General features: G+C 41.9%; 1 protein-coding gene across 8 annotated transcripts in view; it reads left to right on the forward strand.

The window, feature by feature from the left end:
- The window catches only part of NCKAP5 (NCK associated protein 5), a 962935-nt gene that overhangs the window by 449823 nt on the left and 490377 nt on the right, over positions 1-22735 (forward strand). For all 8 annotated transcript variants that reach the window (XM_019522509.1, XM_019522508.1, XM_019522512.1 and 5 more), the window contains one exon: positions 8952-9015. In XM_019522509.1, the coding sequence (XP_019378054.1) occupies positions 8952-9015 (64 nt within the window). The remainder of the gene's footprint in view (positions 1-8951; positions 9016-22735) is intronic.

Raw genomic sequence — 22735 nt, forward strand, 5'->3', positions numbered from 1 at the left:
GCCACATCTTGATCTTATAAATATTAAAGGAAGGCTGCCTTTCCGTCCTCTTGGCCACATCCCAAGCCTCACAGATGGTATTGACACAACGTCCCTCCAAGGCCTTGGTGTCACTCGGCCCTCGGGTCATTACAGGGCTCTCCGCAGCCCTGTCTCAGTCTCTGTGCCCACACTGGCACTGGGGCCTGTTCACCCCCCAGACATCGCGCCCTATCTGGCACCAGGGCCTGTTCACCCCCCCAAACACCACGCCCTCTCTGGCACTGGGGTCCTCACATGGTAGTGGGCCCCCAATGAGGCCTCCTCCCTCCCCAATAACCTCACCCAAACCACTGGTCTTATAAACAAAAGTAAAAAAATGCAAGCCCCTAGGCTATACCATAACTCAAACTGCACAAGGTGTGCTCTGCCCCTTAACATTACCAGGAGCAGAACTTACAGTCAAGCCTCTTCACTTCCTCTAGGAAGGCTCCTTCCCCCTTGGCCACTGGCAGAGAACTGCCTTCCCTAGTTCCAGCCTGGGGTTTATATGGGCCCAGGGCCCTGCCTCTTCTGGTCAGTTGACCGGGTGCAGGTGCAGGCTAATTTGCTCGCTAGCCTGTTGCCCTGGTAACCTGCCTCTGGGCTTCTGCCCATCTCTTTGGGCTCTCCCCTGGCAGTTTCTGCTCTTCTAGGAGCAGGCAACTTAGTGCCCTGTGACAAGCCCCGTCAGTTGAGGGGACTCCCAACAGCAGGAGCTTGCTACTTGCCAGTGTGGGGTGAGCCCAGGATTGGGGTCCCCCTGTGCCGGCAGTAAGGCACGATGGGATCTAATGCATGATCCCAAAGGCAAGCCTTCTGCCATACACATATGGCATGGCAGGAGGCAAAATTGTATGAATTACGGATTAGATCCCATCACACCTTTACCTCCATTTGTAGAGGGGCTCATATAGAAGACTTAATTATGAAACTTACTGCCATGGTTGTAAATTCGAAACTTCTTTGAAATAACACTTAGTCTGTGTTGCAGCATCTAAAAGGTCCCATACAAGTTAAATGTCTCTGTTATCAGACCCAGTTAAAATGGTTGATTCCAAACAATTCCAAAATTGAACATTAAATGGCCGTTTAGATACGATGAATCCTGTATGTGTATACAATTTCTTTCAGTAGAAAGCAAGAATTTAACGCTGCTAACCACAGCGTGCAAAATGCCAGTAAAATGAAGCATATTAATTCACTGTAGCCATACCACCTTGGGCTGTGCTCTTGTCAGATTTAATAAAAGAAATGAGGTCAAGCCTGGGCAGTATTTGGATGGGAAGCCTCTATGGAAAACAAGGACGTTGGAGGAACTTTCCCTTTAGGTCAGTTGTGGCATCATATCGGTTTAGTGGATTTCTAAGGAGAGGAGGAAGAAGAGGATTTTTTTCTGAAATGTGTGAAAAACAAGGGTCCTGTCTACTAATGATTATTAAAGATCCACAGGTATGCTTTTTTTTTTGTGTAAGGGATAATGAAGGTGCAGTGTTCAAATTAAGATCTCTGCTGCTTGCTTGTATCAGTTTCTACTGCCTTTTAAGCTGGATGAACCACATTGGCATAATCATTTTAATAAAGACATGATTTTAATAGTATGGTTTTCAATCTGCCAAGTTATTGTAATTTAATAAAAAGACTAGAGCTTAGACTTAAAATAATAGACTTCTAAAATAATTATTTGAATGCCTAACGAGGAAAACATGAAGAAAAGGAGGAGTATAGTTATATAGGAAAATGATTACTAACAGCATAAAAGTGATATTCTGGAAGTTGCTTAATGTTAAGAATGCAAGATGTGTGCGCATGGAAGGAGTACTGGTGTGTGATTAAGAGTGGGGAAAAAGGACTTTGTCAGAGTTTGATATGGGTATTGTGCACTAGATGGACTCTGGGGAACTCAGTTCACTGAAGCATTAATAAATCAGCCTGTAGGTGCAATACCAACAAATGTCAAATTCTCCCTGAGTTTTGATTTGATGCCAAAATGCTCTTTTATTATACAACTTTTTTTTTGAATGACAAATTCTTACCTTTCACTGATTTTTTTTTTTTTTCCCGATTTAATTTAATTCATTAATTTATTTTTGCACATTAATTTAACTGGGCATGCTAAAACCACCCTAGCAAATAAGGATGAGATTCCCTTAAAGACCAGGAGGTACCATTGCTCTAGAGCAGGGCTGTCAAACATACAGTCTGGATCTGGCCTGCAGAGCCAGGCCATCTGGGGGGAACATCCCACCGGTGTAGCCATGAGCCTGGGTGAAGGCTGGAGTGCTGTAGCCTTACAGCAGCGTGGGAAGAAGCCCAGCATCGTAGCTTGTTCCCATGGTGGCACTCGAGCACCTATGACACCAGGCCTATCTCCAGCTGGGTCGCAAATCTGGCCCTTGGGACCAACCCTGAACCATTCACCTGTTCAGACAGGTTTGATAACTGTGCTCTAGAGCAAGGTATCATTTTGTCTATGTAAGGTACTGAACCAAAACTCTGCCTCAAAAGGCTCCTGATTTGATCCTTCTACTACATATTATAATCCCAATTTAATGTTTTGGAGGTTCAGTGTTAGGGTTTGGCTCACTGTTGGGAAAAATAGGACTAGGAATTCAAGGTCAGGGCACAGAGCTGAAAAACATCTTTCAGCAAATTATTTATATAAAAATGTGGCTCTTTTGTTTCTGAAATTGCAGGAAGCAAATCAAATCAGTGAGTGTGCATGTTTGGCTATGGGGTTTTCTTTTTCTTTTTCTTTCTTTTCTTTTTTTTCCCCAGGTTTTTTTTTGTCTCTGGGGTTTGCAGAGAGTTTGAGTGTGTGATTCCCGATGTCGAAAATCTGAGCTGTGCTGTTTAGCTGTGACTAGTCATGTGATATAATATCTGTTCCCCAATTGAATGGATCTAACTCATAAGGAAGATGGCCTTAAGGGGAAATGATAATTTAGGGAGAGGTTACAATACTGGCTGGATTATTCAGAACATAATAAGCCTTTTTCCTTTCTGGGTCAAACAGGCTTTATTCATTATACAAAAAAGCCAAGCTTCTATATGATATAGTGGTAATGTGAAGTGTTTAAATGTGGTTTCTTGCATTGCATTAATACAACACAATTTCATTTATATGCTTCGTCCTAACTGCAGAGGAAATAACTGGATCCCCATATGGCTTCTTTAATTACCTTTCTGCAGTGTCTTTGATTTCAGGCATTCAGTCACCTCTCTGAATTTACAGCCTATAAATTGTGCCTTCAAAAGTATACTACTTACAATGCAAATATTAACATTTTAAGGTGCACAGTATGCTTTCTAGGAACACATTTGTAAATGTCTTATGTGAAATCTTCAGAAGCAAATATATCTGAAGTGGTCACTTGTTTTTTTGCTTTTTTGGGGTCTTGTGCTTAGTCCTCCCAGAAGATTTTTTTTCCTTACAAGCTTTCTCTGGTTGCTAATTAACTTTGTCAATTAATCATGCTGAAGGGTGAAGTATGTTTGATTAAATAAAACCACCTAGCAATAAAGATAGGCTAAGCATTTTTTCTCTTAAAAAAAGAGATGAAAAAGAGATGAGATTAACTTTTGAAGCTACATGTCAAAATGCTCCTAGCATCTGAGAAGCTAAAGCAGCTAAGAGCCTCTTGTCTTATGTATTAAAAGTGCTTATCCAAGTATAACACTATGCCAGTATTAAACAAGAAAAATCCCTCTAGGTTGAGAATGCCCAGAATTCCCTGAGCAGTGGTGACAGTCTTATTTCATCACAGTTGAACATAATGTGTCTGATTCTCACTTGCCACACACCTTGTATAATTACAACAATGCACACTTATATAAAATACTACTGTACTAACTCAAAAGCAGAAGCATTGTGTGTGTGCTTCTCGGTCAGACCTGGTTTACGCACTGTGCAAGGCAATAGATTGCTATGCCTAATGGCTTTAATTCATCCCGGCTGGCAGATCATACAGTTACACCATGAATTAATTTGGTCCAAAGGCACTACTGTGCTTCTGAAATGTGTTCTCCTAAATGAAGATGACCATCTGCCCAGGTCTGGACTTGAATGCACATTTTCTTCAATTATGGCATAAGGGGGGGGTGCATTGGGACCTATTTAAAATGGAAATATAAAATTGATTTGCCTCCTTGTTTTAGACACCATGCAACAGATGGCTGTCCCCTTATTCAAAGTTTTCCTTATACATAAAAGGCTTTTTTGGTAGTGTTTTTGCTTTTTTTTTTTTTTTTTAACCAATTGACAAATGGCATTTATTTTTAAATAAAGAATTTAGAACAACCTGGGAATATTTATATTAGGATACTGTGGAAGTGGCCATCCTTGCTCTGGTTCAATTGTAAATTCTTATAAGAAGTTCTTTTTATTTTTGTGTTTTCGGGACTTCCTAGGGATGCTCAAAGATTCTTGTACCAACAATCGCTTGATTCATGAAGCTTGGGAGGGATTTGGGGTTTTCAGCTCCAGAATTCTTCGGCTGTTTTTCCATTGGGGTGCATGTGATTTGATCGGGGAAAATGATCAGTTCTTCTTTTCCCTCTCTTTTCTAGAAGCAAACAAGCAAATATTTACAGACAACTGTTATGAAGTAGATGCAGGGGCAGCCTGTGGTTTTTTTTTCTTCATGCATATTTTAACATTCTCTTCTTTTTAGCTGACTTTTTAAAAATATGGATAAACAGTTCACATGTGCTTTGCTTATAAAATATCTATAGGCATTTATTTTGCAATTAACAAGTCAAAACCGCTCAAAGCATATGCTAGCTTTTTCCACTAAGTCATATTAAAGTGGTGAAGCAATGCAGAAAGCCACAACTGGCCATTTTTAGTAGATGAGCTAAATCCTTAAAACAGGATTTACCAATTTTGTAATTTCCTTGTGATAATACCCAAGCAACGTGCTTAAAATAAATAGGAATAATAATATTGAAAAGCTGCATTTTTAGAGCCTCATATTGGCGTGAAAGGTGCCCTTGTTGGCCCAGTGTGTGTCGAACTGAGGCTGCCCATTAGAACACCGTTAATCCCTGTGGAAATCCTGTAAATCCCCATGCAGGGTGACTTCACTGCTGCCTTCCCGTTGACAGTATGGTCCCTAATAGCACTCTGCTGACACCATCTCACATATGCCTGAGTTGATGCCTCTCAAAGAGGAGAGCAAGATCTTTAGGGAATTAATGTTGTTGCAGCATTCTTCTCCGGGAATCCCTTCCAGCGGGATGGTGCTGTACCAACCGGTTCTATCGCACCTTCCCTTCTGTAGAAGCCCTGCTAGGACAGAGGTTTCCCTGGTTTAGGGAACAGAGATATTATATGTTACACTCTTACCTCCTTTTTACTAATCCCTGCTCCAGATCATTTACCAGTTCATCTTTCTTTCCTTTTTGAGTTGGTGATTGCCGAAGTATAATGAAGTTGTTTAGGTTTGTTTTCCTCTCTTAAGTTGGAGATCATGCCTATATTGTTCCAGTATCATCATTTCAGTATAGCCACATTGCTAGTTAGGGGTGATGGAGGCTCTTTGAGACTTCCTCCTTGAGCCTGGGCCTATCCATGTACACCATTGACCCTTTCATGGATTCCTTTGTTGCACCTTAACATGGGAGGAGTCTGGAACTTTGCAATGTTGGGCCATTGGCTACATTTGCTCTCCCTGAGTTCCAGACTGCCTTGACTGGTCTCTGCTAATGCTAAAACTCGATCGCTAAAAAAGTCTTATTTCATTTGAAGAGTAGGAGCCCAACTTGGGAAGTGTTTGCACATTTCTTTTTCTTTTGAGCGGGGATTCATTCCATATTTCCTACCTGCCACATCTTTACCCCCTTCTTTTTCATGCCCCTTGATTCATTTTTTCTATTTTAGAATAATTCTTTTTTAATTCAAAATTACTTTAAAGGCATATTTTAAACCATGGTGTTATGCTGTCTGCTGTGCTGTCAGAAGAGAGGATTGGACGTAGGTGTTGGAACTGAACTTTTTTTTTTAACTGAAAAGAAAAAAGGTCTTCCTTCAGTAAGCTAATAATCTTCAAGATATAATGTTTTCAAGATTTTAAAAATTTGTCTGTTCTGCATCAGTGCAAACCAGCAACTTTCAGAAATTTTCATAAAGAACATGAGAGAAGCCAACAGACTGGCTGGAGCTTTCATCGGGGGAGTTTCAAATCCCTGCTCTGCTTAGTTTAAGTAAAGACCCAAACCTCACAACACAGTTGAGCGACTTGACCAGCAGATGCATTTCTCTTGATTTGTCTTGCTGGAGAAGTGGTTTTCCCACACCCCAAGTAAGCATTGTATGCTGTTTGCTACATTGGAGGAAGCAGGAGGGTATATCATTGATATCATATAATAATTCCAGAACCCAGTTGAAAAATGCACTTGAAAAAATCATAGAAAAGTAGAACTCAGGAAGTTATCTAGTCCAACCTATGCTTAGGTCAAGATCGGATTATATTTTTAAGCCATTCCAGACAAGTGCTAGTCTGGCCTGCTCTTAAAACTTCCAAGGATGGAGGTTCCACGACTTCTATGGATAGCCTATTCCATTGCTTAACCACCTGCATAGTGAGAGAGTTTTTTCTAATATCCTACCCATTATTGCAATTTAAGACCATTTCTCCTTGCCTTGTCCTCTGCAGCCACAGGGAATATTCTATCACCATCTTCTTTAAAACTACCCGTCAGGTACTTGAAAGTTGTTACCAAATCCCCCTCTGTTTTCTCTAGTCCAGACTATATAATCCCAGTTCTTCCAACCTTTTCTTCTAAATAATGTTTTCCAGACCTCTGACCCTTTTTGTTGCCTTTCCTAAAACCATTTTAAAGGAACTCACTCTAGCATATCAGCTTATTTTTCTCCCCTGCTATTCTCCCCTGCTACTTTCCTTGATTTTTTTTTCTGTGCTTCACTAGTAGAGGTTTCCTTGGTGTCGCTTTGTATTTTCTGGGACTAAGAGATGTAAAAGTTCTTACCTACCATGTTTTTTTCATCCCATAGACAGTTCCTTTCCGTCTTCCCCCGGTCAGTAAATGCTGTATCTTTTGTCTCTTACCCACAACTCCTTAAAGAGAAACATCTTGTGTTTTGTGGTTAGTTGTACACAGAATTTTCCCCAATTCTTACTTAAGAAAATAATCCTACATGGGCCAAGTTTAGGATTTCACTGAAGATTTCATGGGATGGGAGACTGCAGGATTAGGCTGTAAGGGCGTGGAGGCTGTTCTGATACGCTGTAATTACAGCGCGTCAGAGTAGGCTCAGTTAATCAGGTCTGCTAAAATGTGGCAATTACCACACTCGAGCAGCCTCCTACTTCTGTGTATCAGTGTCCCTGTGCTTCAAAATAGTGGTCGTTGAACAAGCTTTAGTTCAAGGTCCCCCCCCCATTTTGAAGCATGGGGACACTGATACACAAGATGCTGTGACACTTTAATTAGAGTGGCACTCAGAGCCGTTCTAATTAAAATGCTGCCTCCCCCACCCCAGGAGCATGTGTAAATAGGGTGGCCACATTTTCAAATTGGAAGGCGGGACACAAGCCTGCCTTCCCCATCCCCCTGCCACTGGCACGGCTGGACAGAGTGGGTGGGGGGCAGATGTGGGCTGCCCACTGTGGTCTCAGGGCTCCCTGCCCTGCTGCCCTTCCCCCAGGAACCCCACGCCAGCTGTGCACCCCCTGCCTGCCTGGTAGCATTGGTTGGCAAAGCTCCATGCCGCTGCTGCCCTGTGATGGTGCGGGGCTCTCAGGGGATGGGCAGTGGGGCAGGAAGCCCCAAGCCTGCAGAAGGCAACCCACTTCTGCCCACACTCCATGCACAGTTCTGGGGGGTATGTGCCTCCAATGCCCACCCCTGAAGGGTGCACACAGTGGTGAGGAGCCAGTCCCCCACATGCCCTGCACACCCTAGATGAGCCACCCATATCTGTCCCACTTCCCACCCCAGCCCCAGGGCTCCATGCTCTTCCCTGTCTGGGCAGCACCACCAGAGCCTGCCCCACTCCTTCCCTCACCATGGGGGCCTTGATCTGCCCCCCATTACCCTTCCTCTCCCCACAGACTTACCTGCATTGAGTTACTATCCAACCTGTCTGGCTGTTTCCCAGCCACGTGCATGTCTGTGGGTGAGCACATGCACGCGGTACTCTCTGCATCCCACTCCTGGCAGTCCCTTGCAGGCTGGCTTGTTGCCCGCCCTTAAGGGGAAATCCAAGTCTCTGCACAGTGCTGCAAATCTGGGATAAATGCTGTCCTGGAGCCATGCAGCCCAGTACGAGGACTTGATGATCCTATTTCAGGACTATCCCATCTAATTAGGGATGGGTGGTCAGCCTACATGTAAAAGTGCCCTAAAGTGTTAAAGTAGTAGTATAATACAAAGCACTGTATACTGTTCTTATGAGTATGGTTGGAGGGCACATGCTGCTTGTTCAGTTTATTGATCATATCACACACACACACACACACACACACACAGAGTACCAAGGATCCATCCAGCTATCTATCCATCCTTGTTACTCTGTTTGTATTTTAATATGCCAGCCAGAACTGTCATGGAGCAGATAAAGCTGATTTGTAAATTATCGGGGAGGGGGGAGGAGATAAAAGGTGCCACTATGCAATGTAACTTGCAGACGTTTTGAAAGTCTAAATTTATGGGCTACTTTGTTAGCTGTTTCAGTGAAACAGTTGGGCTTAGATTATTTGATTTACTGACATTTTGTCAAACTGTCAAACTATCACAAATGCAACAATAATGTTCAACCCCATGAAATATTTTTAGGAAATATGGCAGAGAGCTGGATCTGCCAAGAGGTTACCACAGCAATGTCCAAGAATGCTACAGTGACGAGCAACCGGCGTATTCTCCCTACTTGTGAAAAATGAACTGCTATTCATATGCTTTTCTTTCCATAGGGAGAAGCTGTCTGTGGCTCGGCTGCAGCGGGAAGTTGCACGAAATAAGAGTGAAGGAACAATGGTAAGCTTTGGCTATCGTCCTATTTGCAATTCTATTGTCCCCTCTCCATTCAGATCTTGAACATATTTCATCTTGTTGAGGATGGCCATTGAGATATTAATCCTGCATGAAGCTCAATGAAAGTTTAGCTGATTCTGTGTTCATAACGCTGTTTGGAAAACCCTACAGCTAAAGATATTGCTGTCTTGGAAAAGTTTTCCTTAGAAGTCAGTTCCTCTCTCTTTGCTTCACTGAGAAAGTTTCTGGAAGTTCAAGTTTGGAACCATATATGCAGCATGGGGAACACAGACACATTCTGACTGAGGCATGAAACTTTTTTAGTCATTATTCAGTGCTACCAATCTGTAAAAGATAGGAAAATGAAAGAGAAGGAACTTTAGAAAGGAGCTGTAAATAAGTTTAATTTCTTTATTTTTACTTTTCTCATTTTACACATTTTCTCATTTTGAACATTTACTGAAGGTAATTATTTAAAATCCAGCAAATGTTTTACTTCTGGTAAAATTTGTTTTCCCCCTGTATTAGGTGAATAGCCTAGGGCAACCCAGGGGATAAAAGAGAGCTGTTCAGGAAGCTTAAAACAAAAACAACAAAACAACGACAACTGAAACCAGTTTCCTAGAACATGGTCATGCAGCTACCATTGACTTAAATTAATTGCATACATGGATCTGAACAAAGAATTTGACCCATAATGTCTTTAGCTTAATGGAGAGAGCCAGAGGTGGTGATCATCTGGAGAGTATACCTTTGCATATAATGCTCTGTTAGTCATGTGAAGCAAAGTCTTAAAAAAAAAATTCCAGCAGTCCCCTTAACATTTTTCAGAAACCCCTTTTATAAGACTTTTTACAATAGATTGAAAGACATTGGAGATACACAGCTGATGGTTTGCAGGAAAGATTGAGTTTAATGTTGGTATTTTATATATGGAAGCAAAGTTTTGATATACACGTTGAGAAACACTTTTTTCAAATGTTGAGCCACAATCCAGTCTGCAACTATCATAAAACACCTGCTTAAGTACAGAGAGGGTTTGGCCTGAGGAGGATGGCCAAGATCAGGCTTCAGGTTTGTAATTGCATTTTGGTTCTCAGTGTAACTAATTTTTACAAAATCTAGAAACTGATTTTACCTTGATTGAAATGTGCCTGTCTGTTTTAATTGTATGAACTAATTTTCAACTGAAGACATAGAACTAATGCAATACCTTGAGTGTGGAATACATTTTGCAGGATAACCCAAGATTCTGTTAAATAAGCAAAATTGCTTAACTTTCTATGCAGGGTAACTTTTTTCAGTATATATTAATCCAAAGCATTCCTACTGCTTCAAGAAAAAAAATTAATGGGTGGATGTTGTCCTGACTTATTCTCGTGTTTTTTTGCAACAGGAACACATTGTTGGTTCATATTTAGCCTATGGTCTACTGTAACCGCAGGTCCTTCTGTGCAGTACTGCAGCCTAGCCAGTCTTTCCCCGGTCTGTATTAGTGCATGCAATTATTCCAGTTCAAGTGCAGGGCTTTGCAGCTGTTCTTATTGGCCATGTCGAAATGAGTGTGAATGTGTGGTATGTGGCACCGCAGACCCGACTGCGACATGATACGCCATACATGTAGGCATTCCCCACGCTGCTACCTTGCAGTGTGGGGGCATTTTTTGGCTCTAGGAGATCCTGGGGTCAAAAAAACCCGTGTCTTAAAAAAAGCCAGGTGGCACATGTGGCGACAGCCTATGTTGCCTGAAATGGGAGCCTGGCCTGCAGGAGCCACACTCCAGCTGCTGGCAAGGCTGTCAGCTCCAGGAGCACCATGGCTGCAGTTCCCCAAACTCCCAAGACCACAGTGTAAGACTGCTGGGTCCAGCACAGTTGTTGGCCCCAGCCTCCTGTACCCCACCCAGGGTAACCTGCCACACACCAGAGTGTGCGTGGTGTGGGTGTTTCCCGGGCACAAGTAGCAGTGGCACAAAGTGTGCCTTTGCTTCTTGTTCCTGGGGAAACAAATGTCCATGCTTGTGTGGACAGGGCCATTGACTGTTATTTGATTGATTGTGGACAATTTCTCCAGTCTATCAAGTCATTCTGGATCCTAGCTCTGTCCTCAAGAGTGTTTGCAATTCCACCCAACTTGGTGTCCTCTGCAAATATGCTAAATGTGCACTTGATCCTATCATCCAAATCATTGATGAAGATATTAAACATTACTGGGCTCAGAACAGATCCCTGGGGAACCCTAGTTGATACTTCTTCCCAACTAGACATTGAGCCAGTGCTGACTGCCTGTTGAGTACTGTATTTACTCTATTCTCAGTTCCCCCACCATTTAACATGGTGGGGGGCAGAGAAAGGCCCTCATCTTAGAATTGCATGCAAGAGCGATGGGGGGCAGGCAGCTATTGTGGCTTGGCTCATACCCCTACCCAGGGTCAGAGCCATAACAAAAGTACAGCTGCTATGGGTCTGGGTTGGGGTTGTGCTTGGTGCCCCAGGCCAGAACGTGAAGGGAGTCTCCTGGTATGGAGCAGAGGGTGGGGGAGAAGGGGCCGAATAGAGGCTGGGGAGGAATTGGGGAGCAGAGACTGGGAGGAAGCTGCGGGGGCAGGCAGGGGACAGAGGCAGTAGGGGGCAGGCATCAGCAGGGGGCAAGCTACTTGACCTTCCTATACCACCTCCCCTCCCACCCCCACAATAGTGTGGGTGGGGGAATGAATTAAAGATGGCCCTCCAATCATTAGATTCTATACATGGAAAATTATAGCAAATTTATAAATATTCCATGTATAGAATCTAATTATGGGGGGGGGTCTTAAATTCAGGGTCATCTTAGATTCAAGTAAATATGGAATTTAGCCATAAGGAAAGTGGCAATGGTCAAAACCCCCAGAGTCTTTCTGGAAGAGTCAGGTTGAGATCTTGTGTTCTGTCCAACTCCTGATTCATTTGGCTATGGTGGAACCATTTTGTATTTTCATTACTGTGGACACTCAGATCCATGCACGTTCATAGGTATGTATTAGAAGTGCTAGCACAGTCGCTGCTAAATGTATTCCTTGGTTTAATTTGGAGGTGGGAGTTCTGGGATGGAGTGAAGAATTATGAGATGAGAGAAAGCTAGTAATGTCAACATAAAATGTGCTGATGGATCAATACAACAAGCTTGTATGGCTGTGAGAATGAGACATGACTTCAGGGGCTAGATGCCAGAATGCTCCAACATCAAAAAAAAATTGTCCTCGGGAGATGAAGCCAAGGGGTCTATAATATAAAGAAGTCGTAAAGTTACTAGAATTGAATCTTCCATTCTGTTCCATTTTATATTTTGGTAAAAAAATTAAATAAAATTGAGCATCTCATTAACTTATACAAATATGTGGGTCAGTTAAATATTTGCAGCACATGTGCCACAAGTACCCCACATGGGCAGGTGGTATGTTTGGCACGTGAGACCCAAGCACTGAGTTAGAGGACACCAGTGGTGGGAATTGGGGTGGGGAAAGCTATCTGGGTGGGAGTTGGGGGTTGGTGCTACCTTGAGGATTTGGCCCCATGGGAGCTACAGAAGTAGGCACTGTCAAATTCAACACTGCCATGCCCCAGTGGCACCTTGCTGTCTTGCACATCCATAGTCAAGCAATTTGCGGTAAGAAAAGGTCAGAGTTGGTGAACGGTATTTATGCTCCTTTTTTCTCACTATGCCAGTAGCATCACACGTTATTGCAATGGCATTATCTAATAGTTTGGACTTGCCTTGTGGCACACGTTTCAAAAAGGTTGGCCACCACTAACTTAGAACAGGGGAGTGAAAAGTCTTGTAGAACCACCTCTATTTTTGAATCAGCACCACATATGTGATTCCTTGTGATAATGGGCAGCCACTTCCATGATTCAGAAAGGCTACAGGAGAGGTGTCTATCAGTTTTGACACCTTCGTCCAAGGTTATTGAGGTTGGAGAAAAAGGAAGAGAGCAGTAAGCAGTGGCATCAGTCAGAGAGGAAGTTGGACACAATATCTGTCAGGTACTGATGAAGAGATCCTTGCAACAGCATTTATTCTGGATCTGACTTGCTACTGGACAAGTACTCCAGCAAACTGGAGGTGCAGTAGCTTAGGAAGATGTGATGGAGTACTTTAGGCATCTTGTGGATGCAGTGACCATCTCAGTAATAGCTACAGCAGTATTGTGCCAACCGTAGCAAACATCCTTCATTCACTTGGGATCTATCTATTTGGTAACAATGTTGGACCCTTTCCTGATGATGGGCCGCTGCCCTCTCTGGCACAGAGCTCTCGGACTGAATAGTTATTTGCTCCTGCTGCTAGCTCATATCACTTTGCCTCTTGCTTAGACTGGACAGATGGTTCCTGCTGCTTCCCTGGCTAGTTTAAACTATGAGGAATAGTGTCTCCTATTTCCATCCAATAAATCACTGTTAGTGTGTATATTCTGTATTGTACTGATGTAAAGCATAGCTTGAGGTTTGTTGTTGTTAACGTCATCATATCATGGTACTGCCCAGGCACTCCAGTCAGGTTGGGCCCCCAATTCACTAGGTTTTGTACAAAAGACATGTCCCACACACCTTGCAGTCTAAAAGACAAATCCTATGTAATGGCTGGGAGAAGGAAGGGAGAGGAAAATGATCAAGTATTTAAAATGCAGGTATAGTTACAGTTTAAACAAAAATATAAAGTCATACCAAATACTCATATTTGACCTTGTTGACTTGCACTTCCAAAGCCAAACAGTTTGCAGTAAGAAAAGGTCAGGGTTGGTAAACAGTATTTATGCTCCTTTTTTCCAATATGCCAGTAGTGGCACAGATTCAGAGGCCAGGGAGAATGTACACTTATGGAGTGCACTAATTCCTCCTTCAGGGAGGGAAGTGAATGAGCACAGCTGAAAGACTTCCAGGAGTTTAGGTGTGCATGTCATTCCTGTTTATGTCATGTGCAGAACAGATTAAATGCAGCCTTGTGATTAACATAATGATGTTAGTGTTCTTGCAAGAAATAGCTGTCAGCAGTTTTTAGCCAGGCCATTCCTGTACACAGACTTGTGCATCTTTACTCCAACTCAGACGCATTAAAGTCCCTGACAGGGACCCCGTGCATTCATTTGGTGAGTATTCCTGAGACTTAGAGAAAGTATGTAGCTGGCCTTTGCTATGAGTATGCAAGGCTGGGGGAATCTACCATTTAGCTGTCCTCCTAAGTCTTGTTGCCCAAGCAAAGGGGCTAGCTACAGTTTCAGTCATTTGCCCTGACAGGCATTATCTACTCTTTTGCTGGTTTCTCTGGCTTCAGTTATTTTCTGCTAAGAAATTCAAAAATGAATTTGGCTTTTGAGACCAGAGGTGGTCCAAGTTAGTAATAGGTGGTCTCTTTGCCCTAAGTTATTAAGTCAAACCCAAGCACAATAAAAGTCTGACCCATGTCAATGAACGTAGTGTATTCATACCTTTCCCACATGTGTTACTCCAACACCTGTGCAATTCAAGGGAGAGCATATGGTGCTAGAGCTTTTGGCCTCTACTCCCCCACTTTCCATCTGGCACCCATTTGGTCACAGTGTGAGAAAGTTGTGGATACTTTTCCTTTTTGCCTTCCCAGCATGAATCATGTTAAGAATACGCCATTTAGGATTTGCTTTCCTGCACAGAGGGATGCCGGTTAATCTCTGCCATAACTTATGACCAGCTGTTGCCTTTTGCATATAGCTCATAGAAATTATAGACAGGAAAGACTTGTTGCATTCTTGTCCACCCACCATTACAGGAATTGCTGCAGTGGGGATTATTCAGGCACTAAAACAATAATGAAAAGTAAATACTAAGCATGTGTTGTAGATACTATTTAAGTTGCAATACATTTGTTCAATAAATGAGTTTTACACATCTGTATAAATAACATATGGTGAGCGGTGAGGAAATATATTTTTTATGAAAAAATATCTTTTTATAAATGAAGAGATTAAGCATTGCATATAGTGTGCGATCACCATTTTGTCAGGCTACAGCCTCCTAGGAAATCAATTTTTATAATTCCAAGATTTTAAATTTTCTCGGGGTCCAATTCATTCTTGGCATAAGAGGGATGCTGAGAAATGCTGAGGTGAAAAGACTAAATGAAAGCATTTAATCTCAGGACAAATCTTCACCACCAAAGATATAGAAATATATTTTATTTGTATAAAAATATCGTATTTAAACTTGCAGGTATTGAAAAGTTGGTGTCACACCTAGAGCTGAAATCAATATAAAGAATGCATTCTTTGGAATAGAAAAAGGAGAGGCCACATTTATACATGAACATTTGATGATTTGTTTGGGCTTATTTATTTAAATTTGTTTTTGTTGAACTGTCTTCAGCAATATCTTCCAGTTTGTAGACTGGTCACCTTCAAATTGCACTGTCCCTTTACTGATGTTACCTATTGAAGTGGAAACAATAAGGATACTCCTAGATTGGATGGTGGCTCTTACTCCAGGTGTACTGTCCATAATTTTTAAGCATGCATACTTGATGTTTTCCTATTCTAATTTCTTCTAGTATGTCCAATGATATTTTCTCTCCCTATAGACTAACTCAAGATTATGCCCTCATACTTGCATAGCTTTCACTGAAGTGAATGAGAAATGTACATTTTTAGTATGTGGTTGCAGCATATATTTAAAATCAAGAGATTTTTTTTAAAGATTAAGCTAGCTAAACATTTATTTATGTTTATTCTAGAACAGAGAAATATATGGGATCATCTTGAAATCATTAAGGACCTTGTTTCATTAGTCTCACATAATTTAACCATAGTAAAATATCTTACCAAACTTCCTTTGCTTTCTTTGGATTCAGAGTGAACGATAATTAAAACTGTGAATATTTTGTGTCTTTTAATGTATATGTGTGCACATGTATGTTTTCTGTTCTTACTCCTGCATCTAAGTATTTTAATGCAAATCATTAGTTCATTGGCCTGTAAACCATAGAAATCCTAGGACTCAGGGAATTTATTTATGAAGGTTAAAGTGGTGTGATATTGTCTTTTATGTCTACATAGGTTTCACTTAGGGTGGGCCTTAGGCTCTGATTTACCATGTTTCCTGCTGTGTTTTTAAGTGATGTGAAGTGATTATCATGGCATCTTCCCTGTATCCGTCTATTTCACACCTGCACCCTTTTGTTATAAACATACCATGTTAACTGAATGTGAGGTCCCCAGTGAATACGTTTCCACCCTCCTGTAATCCTTCTACATTAGATTGATTTGTAAATGTATCAGATTCTTTGTTAGCATGTAAACCACTAATTAATTTAAAGCTCTCTGTGGAGAAATTAAAACCCTGGTTAAGACTTTCAACAGGCTCAGATGGTGCTAATAATGGGAAAACAAGTTATATTAATGAGTTTCACTGTGAGCTGTACTATACTGCTTTACAAAGAGTTTTTGGCATAAATTGGTACAAACTGTCCATTTCAAAAGAAGGAAAAGGGGGGAAATATTTGCACAACCAATGAAATGATTCATTTGTTACCAGACACTGAATTGTGTTAGAGCTTCCTTGCACTGTTTTGTATATTCAAGTTAAGGTAAACTTGAATGAAACCTTTATTTGTTATGGTTTGAAAAAGTTTGACTAATTTCCTCAAATCCTTTCATCTTCATGTGCCTCTGAAATTTGTACGTTCCACTTAGAGATAGAAGCAGTAAAGAACAGAGAAAGGAGCTGATCCATCTCATAATAAAATTGATGGGAGGTTTTAATGACTAGCTTTGGTTTATTTTCTTCTTAGCTCAGATTTGTATCCAAAAGGTCATATAGGGAAAAACTAAACTATATAGTTTTTGAGCTTCAGCCTGCACCAATAGCAGAGAAATAAAAATGTATGTATATGTATGTGTGTGTACATATGTATGTGTATATGTAGATGTGTGTGTGTGTGTATGTGTATGTGTGTATATATGTAAGTATATGTATATATGTGTATGTGTATGTATAACTTCATCATTTCCAGGTTCTTGCATATAGAGTGTCACTTAATCACCCCCAGACAGCACAGTATTAGCCAAGCTCACCCCATTATTATGGAGACTCTTGACATTAGTATTTCTGCTTCCTCTCCCCCTCTTTGGCTGTTATCACTGTTGTGGCACTTAGTGCTGCAGCAGGAGGATACATGGCCGGCACCAAAGCTGACATTATTGCTGCTCCATTAATCAGCTAGCAGGGAGTGTTCCTAAAATCTGTGCAATCAGCGTTTTTAGAGACCCAGCACATTACATCTGCAATGTGCCTGGTCTTCTCTGAGGAGTGGGAGTCCTGAGGTTTCACTCAAACTTGGGTCTTACACATGGCAGCACAATGTACTGCCTCCAGCTTGGAAGCATTTTCTATCAGAGAAGTGATAAATCTGTGCAATAGCCTTGAGCAAACAGAAAGTCTGTTGATGCAGAAGCACTTGGGTCATTCAAAAATAGATGATATTTTGCAATAAATGAACTGTTAAAGATGAGATACAAAAAGCTAAATTATCTTTTTGAAATCCCAACTTTTATGTCCCTGCCTCTATAAAACTGTCTGTCTGTACTGTAATTTAAAAAAGTAGTGCATAATGAAGCAGATTCAATATTTCTTTTTAACGCTGCTTGACTTTATATTCCTTTTTGATTTAAATATTGATAATTAAGTTCGTTCACATTTTTGCTTGCTACAGCTATTGAGTGATAACCTCCACGTGAACCTTCAGACATTCTAAACCAGAAAGAATGGATCTAATCCCAGTGCCCTGTCTTTTGTTCCTGTTACCTGGCCTGTCTGCACTGTTTCCCATTCTTTCTAGGAATTCTGTGATTTTAATGGTAGTTAAATGGTGGTTACGGCTGATAATGATGATTCAGCTTCTTTAGGGCTAGAGACAGAAGTTACACATAAACTGGTTTAAGTGATCAGAAACTTGTTTAAACATGTAACAGAATAGAAATTTGGAGCCCATAAACTGCTTTCAAAATGGCCAAAACTGGTTGAAGATAAACCTGGTTGGATGTAGTATCAGACTTAACTGATTTTGGTCAAACCAGATTATGGAACTTCTGTCCCAGACCCCTTCCTGTTTCAAGTTAATTTTGTCCCCCAGCATCCCAGGTTGCTTTGCAGCCCTGGGCTATGCTGCCTGCTCCAGCAGAGCAGGGACTGCCTCACCTCTCTGCTCCTTAGCCTGCATCCTGCCTGTGTCCGTCAACCCATAGGGATGGGGGGAAGGGGAACAGACCCCCAGCCCCTCCTAACTGAGGTCTACGCAACATGTGGAGGGAGGGAAAGCCCCTGTGGTGGGGGCTTTTCAACCACTGGCAGCCCTCTCTCCTCTTTCTTCCATGCTATTCATTGCTCCAGCGCCTGCCATAGGGGAGAGGGAAAAGAAGCCCTCTGGGCCGGGCGCCTATCCGTGCAGCCCAGTATGGGGGCACCAGGGAGCTCCTGCCTTGGGGGTCTTCCCTCCACCCCAGCCCAGGGTCCCCCAGCTTGGGACAGCCTCGGGGAGCTGAGGGGAGTTCTTCCCCTCCTGAACTGCAGAGTCCTTGCCTCAGCCCCTGCAAATCTCACACAGCTTCAGCGAGTGGAGGGAAAGTCTCCTGGTCCTCCACAGCTGCTGCGAGCCTGAGGCAAAACTGATGCAGGGGAGCAGAGGACATGGGTGACTGGTGCCTCCCGAGTTGAGGGGACACCAGATCGCTGATGGGGTTGGGGGGTTGGGGCACTTCCAGCTTCATGGCTGCTGGCACTTCTACGGGGTGCACAGCTGATCTCAGGGGGTGCACACGCACTCGTGTGCATCCCTTATGTGTCGCCAATGGCAGAGGAATTTCCCTGTGCTCCCTGGGCTATCCCTGAGACAAGCAGCAGCTAAGGCAAGGGGTTGGGGTTGGGGTTGGGGTTGGGGTTGGGGAGGGGAAGAATTCCCATAGACTCCCTGGAGCTGGCCTGGGCTGGGGTGAAGGGAAGCCCCCCAAGGCCGGGGCTCCCTGGTGCTCCCATGCTGGGTTGCACAAGCAGGCACCTGGCCCAGAGGACTTCTTCCTCCCTCCTATGGCAGTGGCTGAAGTAATCAGGAGCTGGGAAAGGGAAGGGGGGCTCCCCAGGCCTGCCTGGGCTGGGGAACCCAGGCTGCAGGAACCTCCTGAGGGGGAGGCTCCCCCAAGGTGGGCCAGTACCTGGACAGGGGGCTTCTTAACTCCCTGTGAGGGGACAGCAGGGGTTTGGGGACACTTGGCTGGGCTGGCAATGACCAGAAATCTGGGAGACATGCTCTAGCATCCCCTGCCTACTGGCCTTGGTCAGTGCAGGCCTCCCCCTGCCTTTCCCAATTGAAAACTGAATGTCAATTCAGTCGCTTATTGGTTCAGCATGGAGGAAACTGCTTAGATTGAATCGATTCAGCCCTGGGCTTTTTGACTGTCTGTACTTATCCTAGAAGTTTACCTAATGCATTTGGACCCAATTAATTGCCATACTTGGTAATCAAAGTCAGAGGCTCATAGGGTTGGAAGGGGCCTCAGGTGACCTCATTTACTTTTTCACAACTGTGTTTCCTTCGTGCAGTTTCAGCCATTAGCTGAGTCCCTTCACTCTTCTTGTAGCTTCTTGCACGTTCTATTTCATTTGCTCCAATTATGTAGATATTCAGTTAATATTGATATTTTTCTTTAAAAAAAAAAGAAAGATGAGTTTTCACAGGTTAAAAAAAAGAAAGTCAGACATTTTAGCACTTGTTTAAGAATAGATAAGACAAATCAAACTTGTTCAGTCTTCCTGAAATGGAAATACTGAAGCCCTATAGTATCAGCTGATTTTTTTCCCTGCTCTTAAAAATCGGTTCTTGTCTTTCCGAGATAGTTTCAGAGTTTGTCTTATTCATCAAATTCTGCTGTAACATGTGAGGAGCATGTTGATCGAAATCAATTTATTTAATTCCATTGTTGTTATAAGTTTAATAGAAATAAGGGCACACAGCAGGAAAGGGAAAGGTCCCTAAGAGTATGTGTATAATTTTTAGTTAGTACTCTTGTTTTCTACCAGAAGAGGGAGCTACATTCATTTAAAATAGCATCCCTAGTGAAAGCTCAGTTGAAGTATAAACCATCTGCAGCATATTCAAAGTGCAGCACTGGCAACGGTGTGGTTCAGACTTCATAGACAAATTCTATTCCCATTTGAATTTAAATTTGGCCTTGTAGATAGCCATCGCAACATAATAAGACTAGTAAGATCTTCTCATTTGTCAAGCAGACCATTTGTCTTTGTTTCCAGTGGTGGGGAAGAGAGACTGAAGACCTTCTCTACAGTTATTACTACTGTAGGCAATGTAGTTACGTAAAACAGACTTTGACTTTGTTGCTCAAGTTAACCTGACTGGTTTGCCTTTGTTGTGTGCTTCTGAAAAGTATTTAGAGTCTACCTGGAAGGAAGCAGAAAGTGTATAAGTACCACTGGAAAAGGAAAAGTGTTGCTATAAAAGGTCATGATTTATAAGGCCTGGATGTATAACACAGAAAAATTATTTTAAAAATGCAGCATAAACTCAGTTGCCTTCTGAGAAACTGGCAATTAAACATTAGGCAACCCATGCAGGGGCTGATCAAGGCAATATAACAATGGTTCAGAGAGCTATCCACTGAGTACTTTAATATCAGAGTAGCAGTTGCTTTCACCGTGGAGAAAATCCCATTTTATGGCTAGAAACAGATGTACGCTGCCCTAGGCAATATCTCACTGGCTAATAGGAATGATACACATATACGCTAACAGTGAATTGTGGCCACTTTAATATTAAAAAGGTTAAGTTCTGCAATTCTGAGCACCTCAGGCAATGGGATGAGTTGGCTGGGGGGAGGAACATCAGAATTTACTGAGGAAATATTTTTACAAGGGTGACCTGTATATAGTCACTACTACAAAATATAAGGAAAAAGTAAATATAAAGGCATATGTTAGTCTAGTGCAAGGAGAGTAATTTGTCAACTAGTTGTAAGGTTTCTTGTGATTCTAAAAGATAGAAGTTGCATAACAATTTACATTTTGTGCAAAATAGGAAAAGAAGTCTATACTTATGAATAGCAGTAAAATTGCTATTGTGTATTTGGGGTTGTGTTTTTTTTTTAGCTAGAGCTTCTAGGAAAATTATTTTAAAAAAATCACCGAGTTTATTCACTTGCTTAATTGCTAGAATACTTCTGTGGCATTTATATTAGTAAACAGTAGCATTACCAAAATAACGTGTCTACTGCCTTAGCTCTGGGAACAGTTTAATTTATTGTGTTAGCCGAGTTCACTCACTTTATTTTGTAAAGCAAACTTTTTGTTACAGGTACTGTTCATTTCTTGTTCTTCTGTACAATGCAAGGTCTGGATTAAGTTAAGATATTTCTCTTGACGTGAACTTCTTTGAATCATTGAAACTCTGTTTCAGGATCTGGCTGTTGTCATAATATCCTTTGTATCAGAATCAACACAAGTCTTTTTAGTGCTTACAATAATAGTTGTACTGGTACTTCTTTCAGTTTGTGGTTTCTTATCAGAATTACTGTCACAGTGACTTGCCATAGTTATGAATTAATGAGGTAATGTGAAGACAATGCAACGCAAAGGATGTTACACTGGAACATCTCATGCCATCTTTAACTTAGGTACTCCTGACAAAGTCAAGTGAGTGGGGTTTGGCCCAGTACAAGGAGCAAAATCATTATTTCTTTACTGCATCTGTCAGCTAAAGATGGGACTTGCTGCCTTTTTCCTACGATTTTATTTAAATTTTATTTATATGTACCATGTCAGGCAGTGTCCTGTGTACTTCAGAAGCTGTTGTCCTAAAGAGTTGTCTTATTTTAAATGTGACACAACAGCAGTGATATCATATCTATATACAGGTGAGGAAGGAGAAATGGTAGAGGAAGCAGGTTGTTCCATCTTTTTGGCTCCATAAAAATATAGACGTGGTTCTTTGAGTGAATGAGAGACTGTTGAAATAAAGCATCCGAACAACTGTATTTCTGTAGAGAACAGGTGAAGCACAAACAGCAGAGCACATAGTTTGGATTGTACGTTCTTTGGGGAAAGGACTACCTTCTTTCTCTCTGTTTGTATTGCAGTTAGGACAATGAGTTCTTGTCCCTTGGCTGAATCTCCTAGACTCTGTAAAAGTAAAAATATCCCACTCCCTTAAAAGAAGTTTATATAAGATAAAGGTATAATTCAGCCATCAAATCCTTGGCCCTCACGTAAAAAAAGTTTATTAGAAACTGGAAAGAATTAATGATTGAATTTACTTGAGCCCTTGAGTAATTTCAATTGTCATGATGTCTGCTCTGTACTAACACCAGCCAGGTTTGAACTGGAGACTAAAAGATGAAGGGTCTGTATGCTACCTTGACCCATACAGGTTTCCTTTAGCACAGAAAAATTCCTTCACCCTCCCTTAAAGTCTCATTTAATATCCCTGATTGTGAAAAGTTATAGGGAAGCAGTATTCCTAGGTGATCACTAGAGGTGCACTGATGCATCAGTCCATATTGTATAGGCACTGATAAAAGGAAAATTGCCATTATTAGCAACAGCTTTATTGGGCTGATGTGGCTGATAATGTTGCCGATAAATGCTGCATGCATCTGCACAGCCACAGCATGTGCACAGCAAGTTTGGCAGCTTGCAGAGCAACGTCTGGCTGGGA

The sequence above is a fragment of the Gavialis gangeticus genome, unplaced genomic scaffold (assembly GCF_001723915.1).
Source record: "Gavialis gangeticus isolate Ggan-Ray unplaced genomic scaffold, GavGan_comp1, whole genome shotgun sequence".
NCBI classification, from domain to species: domain Eukaryota; kingdom Metazoa; phylum Chordata; order Crocodylia; family Gavialidae; genus Gavialis; species Gavialis gangeticus.